General features: G+C 39.7%; 1 protein-coding gene across 1 annotated transcript; it reads left to right on the top strand.

Moving 5' to 3' along the window:
• Window positions 1-10,802: 10,802 nt before the first annotated feature.
• LOC148034572 (putative glucuronosyltransferase PGSIP7) lies at window positions 10,803-14,786 on the top strand. Its single transcript, XM_087679522.1, has 5 exons — window positions 10,803-11,605; window positions 12,648-12,903; window positions 13,209-13,413; window positions 13,511-13,658; window positions 13,839-14,786. The coding sequence occupies exons 1-5, from the start codon at window positions 10,974-10,976 to the stop codon at window positions 14,440-14,442; spliced, it is 1,845 nt and encodes a 614-aa protein (XP_087535648.1). The 5' UTR covers window positions 10,803-10,973; the 3' UTR covers window positions 14,443-14,786.
• Window positions 14,787-16,144: the final 1,358 nt, after the last annotated feature.

Raw genomic sequence — 16,144 nt, 5'->3', positions numbered from 1 at the left:
TTTCTTTCTTGTTGCATCCTGCATCTTATTGCTTCATCTCTTTCCACAGTTCTTTTAAACATTGGTGCATATTCATCCTCCAATTGAAAGTAAATATCTCTCTTTCTCTTGGTACATCCTGCACCTGCATTCTGCAAAAAAAAAAGTATGCAAATGTTAACTTGGATTAACATTCAATAGCAGAACTACACCCCTTTGATTCACTATATCTGTGTTTTTTTTAAAACCCAGTTGGTTCTTGTCTCTTTCTCTTGCTTTCAGTCTTGATAGACCCTAATCAACCCCTAATCAGCCTGTAATCTTGGCTTTTAATCTACCTCTAATTAGCATCAAATCCTATCTTCTGTTCTATCCAAAATATTCTCTCTCTCTCTCTCTCTCTTTCTCTCTCTCTCTCTCTCAACAAAAATTCATCAAGGAAACCCTAAACACATTCATACTGAAGCTTGGCTAGTGGAAAACAATAACATCATCTTATCTTCTACCCTAATTTACTATCTGTCACTCTATCACTTATTTTCTTTGTTCATCTCACACAGTCCTCTCTGTCCCCCCCCTTCTCCCCTCCTCTCTCTCTCTCTCTCTCCCCCTCTCTCTCTCGCTCTATGAATTGATGCTTAAGGACTGAACAACAACTGTGAAGAATAATAACATCACAAAGATTTAAAAAATAAAGATACCTCCATTATCACTGGATTGCTTGTAGTATAGACTGTTGAAGATGGAGATTTCTTACTGCATATTTCTGAAGAGGAAGATGGCTTGTAGCAGGGTAGAGTGTGTTGTAGATAGAGATTCTTTGATTTCAACAAATGGTATCAAAACTACTCCTCAATGCTGCTTCAGAAGAACTCGTATGCAAGAAACCATATTCTGGAGGGAAAGAGAAGAATGCACAAAATTTGGGACAAAACTAGAGCTTTCTGAGGGAATGAAAAAATGCCCAGAAATAGGTATATACTTGTCCAAAAAAGACGAAAATTTACAAGGAAACTCTTGAGTCAAAAAGGTGTCTCTGGGTAAAAAATAATCTTAAAATATGATGTGTACGTCATTTTATATCGTTTTTTAACTTCCGCCCTTTTAAGAAGCGAGAATGAGAATGATTGAAAAGTCATGAGGGCACTAAAGAGGGCATTAAAGAGTCATGAGGGCATTAAAGAATGATTGGCTGCGTTTTTAGAAAAAATAGAATTGTATTTTTTTAGTTATGAGGATTTTGAGAAAAAGTGACCTTATCCTGCAGTTTGGGAATAAAATAATACGTGAAATCTATTGAAAACACAAAAACGAGATTTTCTTGATTGTAGAAGATCTCTTTTTATAATATTATTTTGGAATCTCTTTTTAGAGAGAGAGAGGTGAGAGAAACCCCTTAAGGGGCAAAAAAGAGAGTCCATATTTCTCCTAATGTATTCACAATAGGCTAACAAGACAAACGTGTCCGCAAATCCGTCTATCTTTTTTCAGAATCTATTTTAAGAAATCCAAATGGACCTCATCGAATAGATGCCCCTTTCGAGTACCACTTTGAACCACTGCACATCGAATAGGATCATGGAGAAGCTACGGTAATCCAGCGTGATAATACTTTGCAAGTTTCCAAAATACTCCATCTCTTCTATAACGATGTTTGGATCCGTGACTCACCGTCGGCTCTCTTGCTCAAACTTTGCCATGACACCACAATCCGTTGTGGAGTGCATTTTGTCGATACGCTCCACGTGAAAATGTCATCCGTGCGACCACACCGCACTGTATATTTTGTATTGTACATTGAAACGGTTAATTAGTTGTCACATATAAAATCTAGATACGACAACTTATAAAACATGTGGTCACCTTGGACTACATCCCCTCGAGAATTCTCACTCCTCAGTAGAGACCTCCATCCCTTTGCGAGAGGCTATGATCAAAGCTCCATGTAACCATCGCATAGACATAAACCGCAGCATCTCCTCCATGCCCTCAGGATATCGAATCCATTGATGGCACATACTACATCGAAATTCGGATCGCTCTTCTTCCCGATCTTTCCTGGCTTGCTCATACCTAATGAGCCACGTCTCCATGGAGACATACAAAAACTATTCACTTTCTCCTCCATTGCAACATCCATCCTTTTTTCTACCCCATTTCCAACCACCACATCTCCGATCAGTCTATCATCATCCTTCAACGACCATAGCATACTATTGTCTGAATCCACCATTGGTAGCCACTGTGACATATGCACTAACACCCAGGACACCAACCAACCTTCAACCATGCTACCTTTTGGCCGAGCTCATTGTTACACAAATCCTTTCAAGGTTTTCATGAAGCATTCCAATAAGAATATCCATCGGGTATGGACAAGTCCCGCAATCTCCACTACATCTACAAGATGCACCAGGAGGTGGGTTTATATCGTGAGCATGCTTGTGGGCAGGTACTTCTCAAAGAGACAAACCATCTCCACTGCTCCCCACCTTGTGGATTCAATAGAGGATGTATTGATCTCCTTTTGTGAGATCCATTGCACTAAATTTGACAACCTCTAAATCACCCCGCTTATTTCTGGAGTGAGGCATCCTACGATCGCGATCAGTAGTATAAACTGTCACAAATGAAGAAGCATTACAAATACTGACTAAACTCGATAGCAAAATATGCAGGCCACTTACAATCCATTCGCAATACAAACCTGACATATCTTATGCCAATCATGGGATTTTAGCCATGATAGTTGGTCATCTTTAGAAAAAGTGAATCTAAGTTAACGCATCATATATGTCGGAATGCGGATAGACCTGATAATTTGCTTTAGAATGTACTCTTCTTTAGTGGACAAAACCCAAGGAGTACGAGGTAGTTGCAAGTGACCATTAGCACCCGACTGTGGCCAAAGCGCCTCCATCTTGCCTACCTCTTTCAAATCCATTATTGCCCCTATAGAGTCTCTCTTTCCTATGATGTGGTCCCATAGTAAGCTATCCACATTCTTGAAAATACACATGGGATCCAACAAGTGGTTGATCTGTAAGGGGGTCTAATATGGCAACTCGTAGAAAGCTGAGAACCATCGCATTCCGTTTGAATGCGACTCCATGTGGACCATTTTCAACTCGTACCAGCTTTGGGCATTCATTCGTGTTGGAGATCGTCCAAGAAAACCTTCCCTTAATTCATGACCCTGCGACAAGAAAGCAGTGTGTCCTTGATATACCATCTTTTTCATGGTTCATGACCTTCGGGACAAGGGATATGCATGATAACCTAAGGTAACCAGACCTGTCCCAATACCTCTATCCTGGGAATACAAACTTGAACGAGCTATGATAGATATGACTAGCAAGAATGGAAGCCTACTTACTGAAGCACTCCTCGAATCCCGAAAAGTCATGCATGGTCCACATGAGAATGGCTCGTACATTGGTGGACCGTCGACTATCGTGCTTGCTCATATCTTCCACTATGACCTCCTCCTCCTACAATATCTTAAGCTCATGGACTAATGGACAGAGATAGACATCCATATTCTTGACTTTGTAGCAACCACGAATGAGCAAGCTAAGGATCAGGTATCCTTTCTTCGTAGAAAGCCATGGTGGGATGTCATAGTTAATAAGGACTACAGGCCACACACTGTAAGTAGTTAAGCGGAGACCGAATGGGTTCATGCCATCCATAGCAAGACCGAGCCAAAGATTCCTTGGCTCTCATGCAAAGCTTGGAAAGGTAGAGTCAATGTGGCTCCATGCGCATAAATCCACTGATATTCGTTGGACCCCATCTGTGGATCTATTCTGTGCATACCACGTTGTCAAGCTCGCCAAGCCCGACGTACGAAACATGTGATGTATATGGGGAATAAGTAAAAAGTGTCTAAGAACTTTCTGAGCGATGCTTTTCCCTTGCAAGTCTTGTCGATATCTATGAGCACCACACTTTGGACATGTCTCCATAGTCTCATACTCTCCTTGAAACAGCACACAATTGTTGACATATGCATGGATGCTATTATAGTCCATGCCAAGCTTTCGTAAAACATGTTGCGCATCATCATGAGACTCAAGCATGGTATTTCCAAGTGGTAATATATGATACTTTAGAAACCTGAAAACAAATCATAAAACATCTTGAAAAAACACAATTATTTTTTATAATGATGCCAAAAAAAAATCAATGAAGCGTACATAAAAGGTACCTGAACAACTTGGTCACACTCGCATCGCTTCACCCGTATTTTGCTTATATACTTAGGAGCGCAAGTAGCATCTTCAGGTGAGATAATCAGCACCCGTCATATAATGGTATGGATACTTCCTCTCTAAGCAGATAAAATATCTCGGCATCAATGCATCGATCATCACCTCCATCTCAGGCTCCAAGATTGTAGGAAAGTCTGAAATACTGCCTGTCTCATCTGGTATTGACGATATAGACTGGGTAGTGCCTTCCAAGTGGTGGATTGGCTCAAGCACTCTATCCATCACAGGCCCACAAACTCTTCTAATTGGCCACAATAGGTGCACTCCTTGGGATGATACATCACCTCCTTGTATAAATTTTACAGTCACATCCAATGTTTTTGTATACGATATTCAATTAGTTTGCAAATATAATGTATGATTAATTATACACTAAGCATACCGTTTGCTCAAATTCTAAGATTGCATGATCAATGATCTCCGATTGAAACTCGCCAAAGCGTCGTACATGTTCTATAGACAAACGACCATTTCGTCGTCTAATTGTCAGCTTGGATTGAGAGCAAGAACATGGGACACGCTGATTAAGATACGCCTCACGATCTTGAACATCATAACCTTCATCGTTTTTCATTTTGTCTATGTTACCTTCTTTTTTTTTGTTATCATTCTCTTTTTATTTCTTCATTTGTTTGAGAAGGGATTACTTCTCTTGTAACTCAACAAAATTAATGTCAACTAAAGTCTTGGTTCTTTTCCCCTTTCTTTGCACCTTTATTTGCGCTCTTCGTTTTATGTTCTCTCCCATTTCTCTTTCTTTCTCTCTCTCTCTCTCTCTTTCTTTGTTGCCCCTCTCTTTGTTTCTCTCCACCCCCTTATGTTTTCTCACTCATTCTTCTCTCTCCCTCCCTCTCTCTCTCTTTCTTTCCACATTTCTTTGTTGTCTTTCATGTTTATTCTCTCTCTCGTTCTCTCTTCCTTTTCCTTTCGTCTTTTCCCTCTCTCAGTTCCTTTCTTTCTTTCTCTCTCTCTCTTTCTTTATTGCCCCTCTCTTTGTTTCTCTCCACCCCCTTATGTTTTCTCTCATTCTCCTCTCTCCCTCCCTCCCCCCTCTCTCTCTCTCTCTCTCTCTCTCTCTCTCTCTCTCAATCCATTTCTTTGTATCTTTCATGTTTATTCTCTCTCGTTCTCTTTTCCTTTTCCTTTCTTCTTCTCCCCCTCTCATTTCCTATCTTTCTTTCTCTCTCTCTTTCTTTGTTGCCCTTCTCTTTGTTTCTCTCCATCCCCTTATGTTTTCTCACTCGTTCTCCTCTCTCCTTCCCTCTCTCTCTCTCTTCCCATTTCTTTATTATCTTTCATGTTTATTTTTTCACTCTCATTCTCTCTTCCTTTTCCTTTCTTCTTCTCCCTCTCTCATTTCCTATCTTTCTCCCTCAATCCACCTCATTCTCAAGAAAAACCCTCTCTTTGTTTCTCTTCACCCCCTCGTGTTTTCTCACTCGTTCGGTTCTCTCTCTCTCTCTCTCTCTCTCTCTCTCTCTCTCTCTCTCTCTCTCTCTCTCTCTCTGTGTTATCTTTCATGTTTATTATTTCTCTCTCGTTCTCTCTTCCTTTTCATTTCTTCTTCTCCCTCTCTCATTTTCTCTCTTTCTCCCTCAATGCACATAATTCTCAAAAAAACAAACAAAAAGAAGAAGAAAGAACAAGAACAAACCCTCTATTTGTTTCTCTCTAACCCCTCGTGTTTTCTCATTCATCCTCCTCTCTCTCTCCCTCTCCCTCTCTCTCTTTCTCTCTTTCTTTATTATATTTCATATTTATTCCCTCTCTCTCTCATTCTTTCTTTCTTTGCATTTCTTTCTTTCCCTCTCTTGTTTCCTCTCTTTCTCCCTCGATACACCTCATTCTCAACAAAAACAAACAAAAGAAAAGAAGAAAGAACAAGAACAAACCAAGAGGGAGCAATGTACTCACCGCAAAGGCCCAAGGATGGATTCTTCATCTCCTCTTCGCCCTTCGCGCACTTCCTCCTCTTTTTCAGGAGCGGTGGTGGCAGCGGCAATGGTGAGAAGCTCTCATTCTCTCTCTTTCTCTCCCTCTCCCTCACTACAAACGCACGATCTCTTTCGCTCTTCGCAGCAAAATGTCGTGCTCGAGTTTCAGTCGATTTTTTTTTACTCTGAGTACCATCTCTATTTGCAACACTGCTGATATATGTCGCAATTGGCTATCGATATTCCTATATATCCTTGTAGTGTCTCTCTCCATGTTTTCTCTAAAAATTTATCTTCTCTCTGTCTCTTTTTTCTTACTTTCTAAATTATTTTCACTCTCTTTATTGTTTTCCTCTCTCTAAGTTTTTTTCAATTTTTTCTCTCTCTATTTTTAATTTTATATTTTCTCCCTTTTCTTCTTTCTCTCTCTTTGTCTCCCCCTAAATTATTGTTCTCTCTCTCTCTCTCTCTCTCTCTCTCTCTCTCTCTCTCTCTCTCTCTCTCTCTCTCTCTCTCTCTCGCGCGTATTCTCTCTAAAATTTTCTCTTCTCTCTCTGTCTCTTTTTCTTACTCTCTCTAAATTATTTTCCATCTTTCTCTAAATTATTCTATAATATTCTCCCTCCTCCTTTCTCTATCTTATGCTTTTTTGCCTCTCTCTTTCTTTGAGTTTTTTCTCAAATTTTTCATTTTTCTCTCTCAAATTTGAAAAAGTTTTCATTTTTTTTCTTTGTGTTTTCTTTATCTATGTTATTCTCTTTTGGCCCATTCCTCTCTCTAGGTTTTTCCTTTCTCACTAAGTTTTTTTCTCAAATTAGCCATTATTGTCTCTTGTATTTTAAATATTTTCTCTTTTTTTCTCCTCTCTCTCTCTGTCAATTATGTTTCTCATATTTTGTCTCTCATTTTTTTCCTCTCTAAGTTTTTTCTCAATGTTTTTATTTTTCTCTCTTCGTTTTTTATTTTACATTTTCTTCATTTCCTTCCTTCTGTCTCTCTCTTACCCAATTATTGTACTCTCTCTCTCTCTCTCAATTATTTTCCATCTTTCTCTAAATTATTCTACAATATTCTCTCTCCCTTTCTCCTTTCTCTATCTTATGCTTTTTTTCTCTCTTTCTATAAGTTTTTTCTCAATTTTTCCTTTTTTATCTCTGAATTTTTTAAACAAATCGTTCTTATCTTGTGTTTTCTTTCTCTATATTATTCTCTTTTGTCCCATTCCTTTCAGACTCTAGGTTTTTCCTTTCTCACTAAGTTTTTTTCTAAAATTTGCCATTTTCCTCTCTCTCTCTCTCTCTCTCTCTCTCTCTCTCTCTCTCTCATTTCAATTTTATTCTCTTTGTCAAATTTTCTATCCTCTCTAATTTTTTTCCACTCCCATGAATATCACAGCACCATCGCCCTGCTCGACCTCGTCTTGTTTGCCCCAGCCGCCCTTGACATTGTGCCTATTCGGCTCGTCCTCGTTGCCTTGCCCACCTTGCATGCCGCCGCCGCCTTGCCCACCCCGCCCTGTCTGTTACTACTGTCGCCTTGCTACTACTATTGACGGCGCAGTGCCTTGCTGCTATTTTTACTGACGCCCCCACCTGACTACTACTGCCACCCTACATACTTCTGCTGCTATTAACGCCCGTCCAATCCCCGCCTTGATGCTATCGCCCATCCTCAAACTCCGCCATGGGGACTCGGCAGCAAATGAGAGAGAGAGAGAGAGAGAGAGAGAGAGAGAGAGGGAGGGAGGGAGGGAGGGAGGGGTGTATGTGTGTGTGTGTGTGTGTGTGTGTGTGTGGAAGAAGAAGGAGAAGGAGAGACAGAGAGAGCAATGTAACACCTTAGGTATAACCAAAATTATAATGTAAATAGAAATAGATCTTGACAACAAACAAAAGCTATTCAAACAATATCTCCAAAAAATCTATTATGCCAAATGCAATCTATTGTACCCATGGTGAGAGTGGAAATCAAAGAAAAAGAGCTTATAGCCCCCAAAAAGACCTTAAGAAATAAACATTTCACAAAGATGTGGGAGTTAAAGGTACTATTTCTGGCACAGTTAACCAATCTCATCCAATTTTAAATCAAACACATGACATATCATCCACATAATATCCCAAGGTTTGTTGTGTGCAAGTCAACTTCTTACAAGCTTTGCAATGTACCCTTGATAAAATAAGCCTCTTGTGCCATCCCTAGATGCAACTTGACTCTTAAAACAATATGAGGAAAAACTAAAGAAACACTATGCAAGCAACTGAAGACTAAGATGAAATCTTGCATACTTAGTTTTAAAAACCACATTATAAAAACTTTTCTTTATAAGTCAAACTATAACTTTAAGAAGGATCAAGTTGCCAATTTATAAATGCATGAAGATATATTTGAGGGGAACTACAAAGACGGAAGTAAAAGGGCAAAGAATAACGATGTTTTTGAGAACATTTAAAAGACAAGAAAATTTGCATCATGAAGAACTTAAAGTCTAAGGACATACACTTTATTTGAATAAGCTTCAGAATCTATTTTGCCAAAAAGAATTACAAGATTCTTATTTAATAGAACCAAAGTTGTCTTTAGTACTTGCTTAGGCTCTGAAGGAGTCCACAATTTTTTTGAAAATCATGCAAGAAAGTGCCCCAGTTGCCAAGATGCTTGTAAAAGTATTGTAAGCTTTTATGTTCATCGATTAGTCGTTCCCTCGAGGAGCTGTAAATACTTTTTGATAATATAATTCACACAATTCTCGCATTTTTTTAAAAAAAATTACAAGAATGTTATTAAGTTTGGTAATAGGAAGCTCAAGTTCAATAATTATTATTATAATAAAGTTGGAATAGACAAAGCTTTATCTTGAGAAGTAGGAAACCACAACTATGCCCTAGAAACGCTCAAGTAAGCCTAGGCACTTGACTTTAAAAATTTCCAATCACCCTATGACCTTCATTGGAATGCTCAAGCTGCTTCTTTTGAACTTCCATGTTAAAGAAGAAGGTCCATTAGATGTCTAGGTTTACAAATTGCTCACTTTGGAATATGCAAAACTTGAAAAGTATGCTTTATCATAGGTTACTAGAACAAATGAATAACTACAAATTCTATTCCTTGACAAGAGCATACATCAAATATTAGGTCATTGATTATAACGAGCACATCGTATGTTTCCATTGTCCTTTTTTATCATGGGTCTAGTAAGTATTGAAAATATACTACATCAAAGCACATTTGTCACATTAGGAATAGTCTTAAAATAGGGTTCTAAACTTGCAATTTTTCTTCAAAATGAGCATAAAATCTTAAAAACTAATTTCCTTGCTCATAAATTTTTTGTACACTTAATTAAAACTTCTCTTTTTTCTCATGAGATAAAATATTTGTAATATTTGAAAATGGACTTAAAATGTTAAAAAGCCACTCTAATTGAGATAACAAATGAGAGAAGGATCAAACGTTTATATATTTAGAATTAATGTAATATGTAGATTGAGTACATGAAGCCTAAAGTAGGAAACGTAAGTTGCTCATCATTATTATGAAGTAAAGATGATGGCATAATCTTTTCAATTCCTTATGCAATATTGGGGCTTATTTATCAACGAGTAGTAGCTTAACTGGTTGGGATGGTTGCCTGCATTTTGGGAGGACTCAAGTTCAATCCCCACATCTAAGTAGCTCCCAAAAGCGCTATCCTTTGAGATGAAATGCCCCACTTTGGAGTTGTGGATGATGTCCCACACTATAATAAAAATTTGCAAAAAGGCACCGCATTGTAAAAACATTGGGCCTTATTTAGAGGACGTCAACTAATCCTTCTTTTGGGTACATATGCATTTCACATAGATTTGAATGATTGTCAACAAGCTCTATGGGGGTTCTTAAAGTTCCATTATTGTTTATTCAAGGAAAGAGTGAGAGAGCAACTATCATCCCCTAGGTGAATGAGATACAACTCCAATGGATAAACTCCCATCAAGTCATCTTATTGCACCACTACGGCATGTTCCTACACACCCACCATGTTTGGATTTGTCTCTCCTTGTTATGAAACTCACAAATTATATGAACTTAAGGAGAAAACCCAACCACATCAAAATATCGCCCTTATGCCATCTTGTTTGCCCCTTGTTCTGTGTTTTGCATCACTATGTAATATCGGAAAGGGTTGTGGTTCCGTGGTTAAAAACCCTTGATCTTGCTATGAATATATAGTCCCCTTAGACTACTATGTTGGGGAATTTTTACTTTTTCACTAACTTATTATAATTGGTTGACCTTATGGAAGTTGCTTGGGGAAAAAGCTCAGGGCCCCATGTTCTCCTTTTGTGATGGAAGGTTACATATATGTATATGAGAGAGAGAGAGAGAGAGAGAGAGAGGTGTGTTGTGTGTGTGGGCTGTTAGAACGGTTGAAGGGGCCAAGATGGGCGTGTGTGTTTGTGCTTGCTTATGATGGCATCTGGGCAAGGAAAAACCGCTAATCAAAATAATTCGAAAATTCGCACCAAGAAACCTCGATCAATCCATTAATATATATATATATCTCTCTCTCTCTCTCTCTCTCATATTCATTCATTCATATGTGAATTTACACTACTATGCAGTCATGGGTGAACAATTCAGTAACTTCCACTCATGAGTCGTGCGTCTAGCGATCTTTTGATCATTTCTTGATCATTTAGTTTGCCTCTGCGGGTCGAATCTTTGCTCTTTTTTGGAAACTAAACCCCACTGTGCTGCTACAAGCTCGAATTGAATAGCAGCAGCAAAGCCCCATAATAGCTAGCTGATGCTGCCTTGGCCCAATTTCAACAACATGCAGGCCAAAGATCCACTCCCATGCGTCCAGGGTAATAATAATTGCAGACGCCAATCAACCATGAGGAAGAGCGCCCATATAATTCCTGTTGCTAATGGCCGCCACTACGGAGGCTCTATCAGACCATTTCCAGCACAATTTATACCAAAGGCTTGTCCAATAGCTGAACATGTGCCTTCTCTGCTATCGCGGAGTGCCAAATTGGCCAGTATGGCAGCCATTTTTGCAGCATTGCTGATGCTTTCATCATGTAATGGCCCGGTGCCGACCGTATTTGCTCACGCAGAAGAATCAGCTCAAATTGGTCCTTATCAATATGACAGCGCTGGAATGATCATCACAGCGAGATCAATGCATTCATCATCATCATCATCATCATCAGCAGCAGCAGCAGCAGCAACGACGTCATCCCCACCTGCCATCTTCGGTGCCCAGGCTTTCAAGAATGCATATGGCACAATTCTGTATATGGGCACCCCCCGAGATTATGAGTTCTACATTGCTGCCCGCGTGCTCCTACAGTCGTTGGCCCGCCTGAATGTGCACGCAGACCTTATTCTCATTGCTTCCATGGATGTCCCGGACGACTGGGTACAGAGCTTGTATGTATAATTTTCTACATTACCCATTACCATTACCCCTACATTGCAACCTGTACTTTATCATAGCTGTCAAGTTGTAATCTGTTACTACTCATCAAGAAAAGTTTGAATCAAGAAACTATTGAAGGACCAAAGATTGATTAGAATCCATAAGCTGTTCATTCTTGTAATTTGAAGCATCAGGTAATGTAATTGAAAAGCTTCAGCAAGGAGAACAGATTCGTGAGGGAAGGTACAGATCGGATTGTATCCATGCCAGCAGGAGAGGATTAATTCTTCTTCACAAGGAAACTTTACAAGCCAGAAACGAGGTCCTCAAGGCCATTAGAGACTCTACCATTAATGCTCGGTGAGAATACCAGAGGTTAAGGCGATCCATTGAAAGCTCGCTAAGGACAGGAAAAGCCATTTTTCTGCTCCAAATTCAAGATCAGTTCCTAGCCTCCGTTCTCTTAAGTCTGAGTCGCACAGAGAGAGAGAGAGAGAGAGAGAGAACTGACCTATATCACAACTGAACTCATGATAAAGGAAGTTCATCATGATACTGGAAGTTCCTGATCAGGACGTTTCATTCATAGTCAAGAAAGAATCATGAAATTTTTAAGGATTAGTGTCCTTGGAAAACAATTTTAGGAGCGGATAATGTTATTTCTAGATCATCCAGCTTTTGTAAACTGCATCTGATAACTGAAGTGGCCCTAAATTTTAACACTACATTGGAAAAGACATTCAGAATAGGTTCTTAATTCAATTTACTTGACACAACCTTGATTTTTCAAGAACCGTGTACAATCCACTCGAGTGTGAATCATAATGTGTTGGTCATTTGATGATGATGATGATGCCAGATATTAGTACATTGATTTATTATGGCTGCTAGCCATTATAATAGATTCTTACCTCGGTCCTTACATGCAGATAGATCTTGCCTTGTCAAGTCTAGACAGCATAATATACATAATTTGGTACACTAGTGAACTTGTCAGATCATGATATTACAAAGACATCTGAAGTGTCAAATGTTTCTGTGTTTGAATTGCAGTTTGAAGGAAGGGGTGAGATTAGTGAGAGTGCCCAATATTCCCAACCCTTACAGCAACCGCCCTTACTTTAATCAGCGGTTCAAGTTCAGTCTCAACAAGATCTATGCCTGGAAATTGGTAGACTACGAGAGAATTGTAATGCTGGATGTGGATAACGTCTTCTTGCGTCAAGCCGATGAGCTGTTCTTGTGTGGGCAGTTCTGTGCTGTCTTCATCGACCCTTGCATCTTCCATACTGGTCTCTTTGTGCTGGAGGTATAGAAGAAGACCTTTTCCCATTTCTTAATATTTCAGGCTGTGATTTCATCTTCTAATGCTCAATACCATGATTTTACCAGATACCAAGCTTTAGATCTATTGATAGACTTAGACTCTTCATTTTTCATGTGACCTTTATCTGGCCATGCGAGTGTATTTATATTATTATGCTTCTTGGTTTGCTAATGGCATGTTATTAGTAGAATTGGTCTCGTGAACCTTATCTAGGTATCACCCATATTGAAAATATACCATGATGCATAGATTTTGTATGTCTTCTTACCTGTTGCGATATGATGCAGCCATCCAACAAAGTCTACAAGTCCATGTATAAGTATCTTTCCTTGGAAAAGGAGAACATAGATGGGGCTGATCAAGGATTCTTGACTTCCTACTATGCTGATTTACTCGACAAGCCCTTATTTCATGTGCCTATTGAAAACCGATCGAGGCTAAATGGGTACTACAGGTTGCCTCTGGGCTACCAAATGGATGCATCATACTACTGTGAGATCTTTGAATCTGAATTAGTTCTCTGTAACAGTTCTTCATGTCGATAGATGTAAACATGTTCTTATCATGCTATTGTCAATCATTGACGCAGATATCAGGCTGAAATGGCGTGTTCCTTGCGGTGCCAATAGTGTTGTAACATTTCCCAGTGCCTCTTGGCTCAAACCATGGTATTGGTGGTCATGGCCTGTTTTACCATTGGGCCTTTTATGGCATGATCAAAGAAAGGCCACTATTGGGTGAGTTTGTGAGTACTCGTGATGTATTTCTTCTGTCTCTTACTGTTTTTCTCATTGCAGTATTATCTTGTAACTCAGTTGTATGTTATGTGTTGAAACATGTAGGGTTATTAGCCAGACCTAATCTCTGTTGAGGAGTATGGCATTGAGTCGCCTGACTAATCTATCTTGTGAATTCAGGTATGGCACTGAGTCGCAGATGCTGCTAGCAGAGTCCATGTTTTACTTTGCTCTTTTTATTCTTGCAATTGCAACCAGGATGAGAGTAATCCTACCAGCAAACATGGTGGATGGGGAGCAGATGTTCAGAGCATGTGTGCCCAAAAAAGTATGGATGAAGCATGAGGGGGCATGCATGATGATGATGAACAAGGTGATACTTCCCCTCTGTATGGTGGCAAGTTTTGCAGTACCCATGTGGATGGTGCCTACAACAGCGCACCCAGTCGCAGGGTGGACGGCAGCAATGCTGGGCAGCCTGTCTCTACTGATGGCATGTCTGACGGTCTTCAAGCTGGAGGTGGGCCCGGTGATGGCTCCCTGGGGGCTGGTGCTGTGCAGTCTGTGGGTGATGGCATGTCCATGTTACAAGAATGGCATCATAAGGATGTTGGCCATCTTCGGGTTTGGGGCCTTTTCCACCCCCTTCTTGTGGTGGTCTCTGAGGTCAATAGTATGCAGGAAGAGTGGCACCCCCATTTTCGTGTGTGCTAGCAATGGGAGAGCTGCTCTTATTAGTGCACTAGCCGCAGCTCCTCTCACTGCCAGGAACTGTTCTGATTGATTAAGATCAACAAATATACCTGTGTCAGCAATGGGCGAGCTGCTCTTATTAGTGCACTAGCCGCAGCTCCTCTCACTGCCAGGAACTGTTCTGATTGATTAAGATCAACAAATATACCTGTGTCAGCAATGGGCGAGCTGCTATTATGAATGCATAAGCTGCAGCTCCTCTCATTGCCAGGAACTGTTCTGATTGATTGAGATTGCCAATTATTATCTGTGTCATGTTGTCATAGCGCTGAATTGCCCCTTCTTTCAAGTTCAGAAATCCCCTTTCAGAGCACATTACCACCAAAATAGTTACCAAGAAGTCCTTTTGACCTTCATTGAAAATCTGGAGATGGGATTACACCATACACCTGAAACATACAATGGCTACATCACAACAGCACACGTTAACTTCCAATGCGAGGGCGGGATTTCTCTGGCCCATCCTCTAATTGACAGAAGCTGGAACCAAAATACTGACAGATTCTGATATTAATCATGTGACTAGCACAAGCAGAGATGTATGGGGATGGACTTTGAATCATCAATGGTTTGTGGGTCTCAAGCCAACCCACAACAGATTGAAGAAGCCTTGTATTTGGAATGAGCAGGACAAATATCACCAAAGCACCTGTCCATTTGGACATTGAGTGATGGATTCACCATCGTTTCGGATATTAATGGGAACATTTTTATTTGCACTTCAAGAATATGGCAAGTTCTCTTAGCAATGCCACCAATCGCTTGTCAAGCTTTATTGTAGTTGTGTTAATAACCTTGGCATGACATAGCATTTAGATATGCACTTCCAGCCTTGTTTGTCAAAAATTTAGCCCTTGCTCCAGCCTTCTCACGAAAAGAGAGTGAAAAGAGTTTGTACATGTTGCATTCTTGGAGTCCCAAAGGTGGTTTCTTTGTGAGGTCAATGGTATAATTATAACACTTCAAAATTGCGCCTTCGTTTTAATATGTGCCTTTTAAAAATTCTATTTCATATTTGGAATTTTGGTTGGTAAAAATACACGAGGATGTGACGTGTTTCTCTATCATTACTCTCCAAAAAATAGATTCACTCTTCATCTCAATGAGTTCAAGGCCATTGCACTAAACACACTTTGTGGCAAAAGCCCATGAAAAACCAATGAAACAGTTGTTTTCTTAATGCAATCACTCATGGAAAAGTTGTTTTCTTAATGCAAATAGTTTTACCATATTATATGAAGACATATAGTATGGACATCATCCAAAGAGGATCATGACTCATTCACAACATGAGCTCTTGCCCTAAAGACATGCTTATACCCTTTACAAGCTTTCAACATAGATGTGGCATCCCTAAGACATCCCACAAGGTCATGTGCTCTATAATTTCTAATTGTCCAAACACTTTTTATAGTAACCCCTCTATTTACAACCCAAAATTGTCAAGATCCTTCTATCATCCTCCCTATCACCCAAAAGAACTATAGAAGCTATATGAGCCAAGCATAAAACATCATCTTCTCAAAAATCTTCCTTTCTGACCCAAAGGGAAACCCCAAAACATATGGAAAGCATCCTTTCCCTCATGTAGAAAAGGAGCACATGGAATTTACATGGCTGAACTTCCCAACTTTATCCATGGTAGGGAGCTTCTAGAACAAAACCCTTCAAATGTAGATACATCAGTTGCAACACATATGTGTCTCCTTTGCTATCTCCACACCAACTTGCTT

Source organism: Lygodium microphyllum, chromosome 6 (assembly GCF_053477565.2).
Source record: "Lygodium microphyllum isolate KBCC chromosome 6, Lygodium_microphyllum_v1.1.10, whole genome shotgun sequence".
Lineage (NCBI taxonomy): Eukaryota > Viridiplantae > Streptophyta > Polypodiopsida > Schizaeales > Lygodiaceae > Lygodium > Lygodium microphyllum.
Note: the sequence above shows the minus strand (reverse complement) of the source record. Positions and strands in the feature narration are given on the sequence as shown.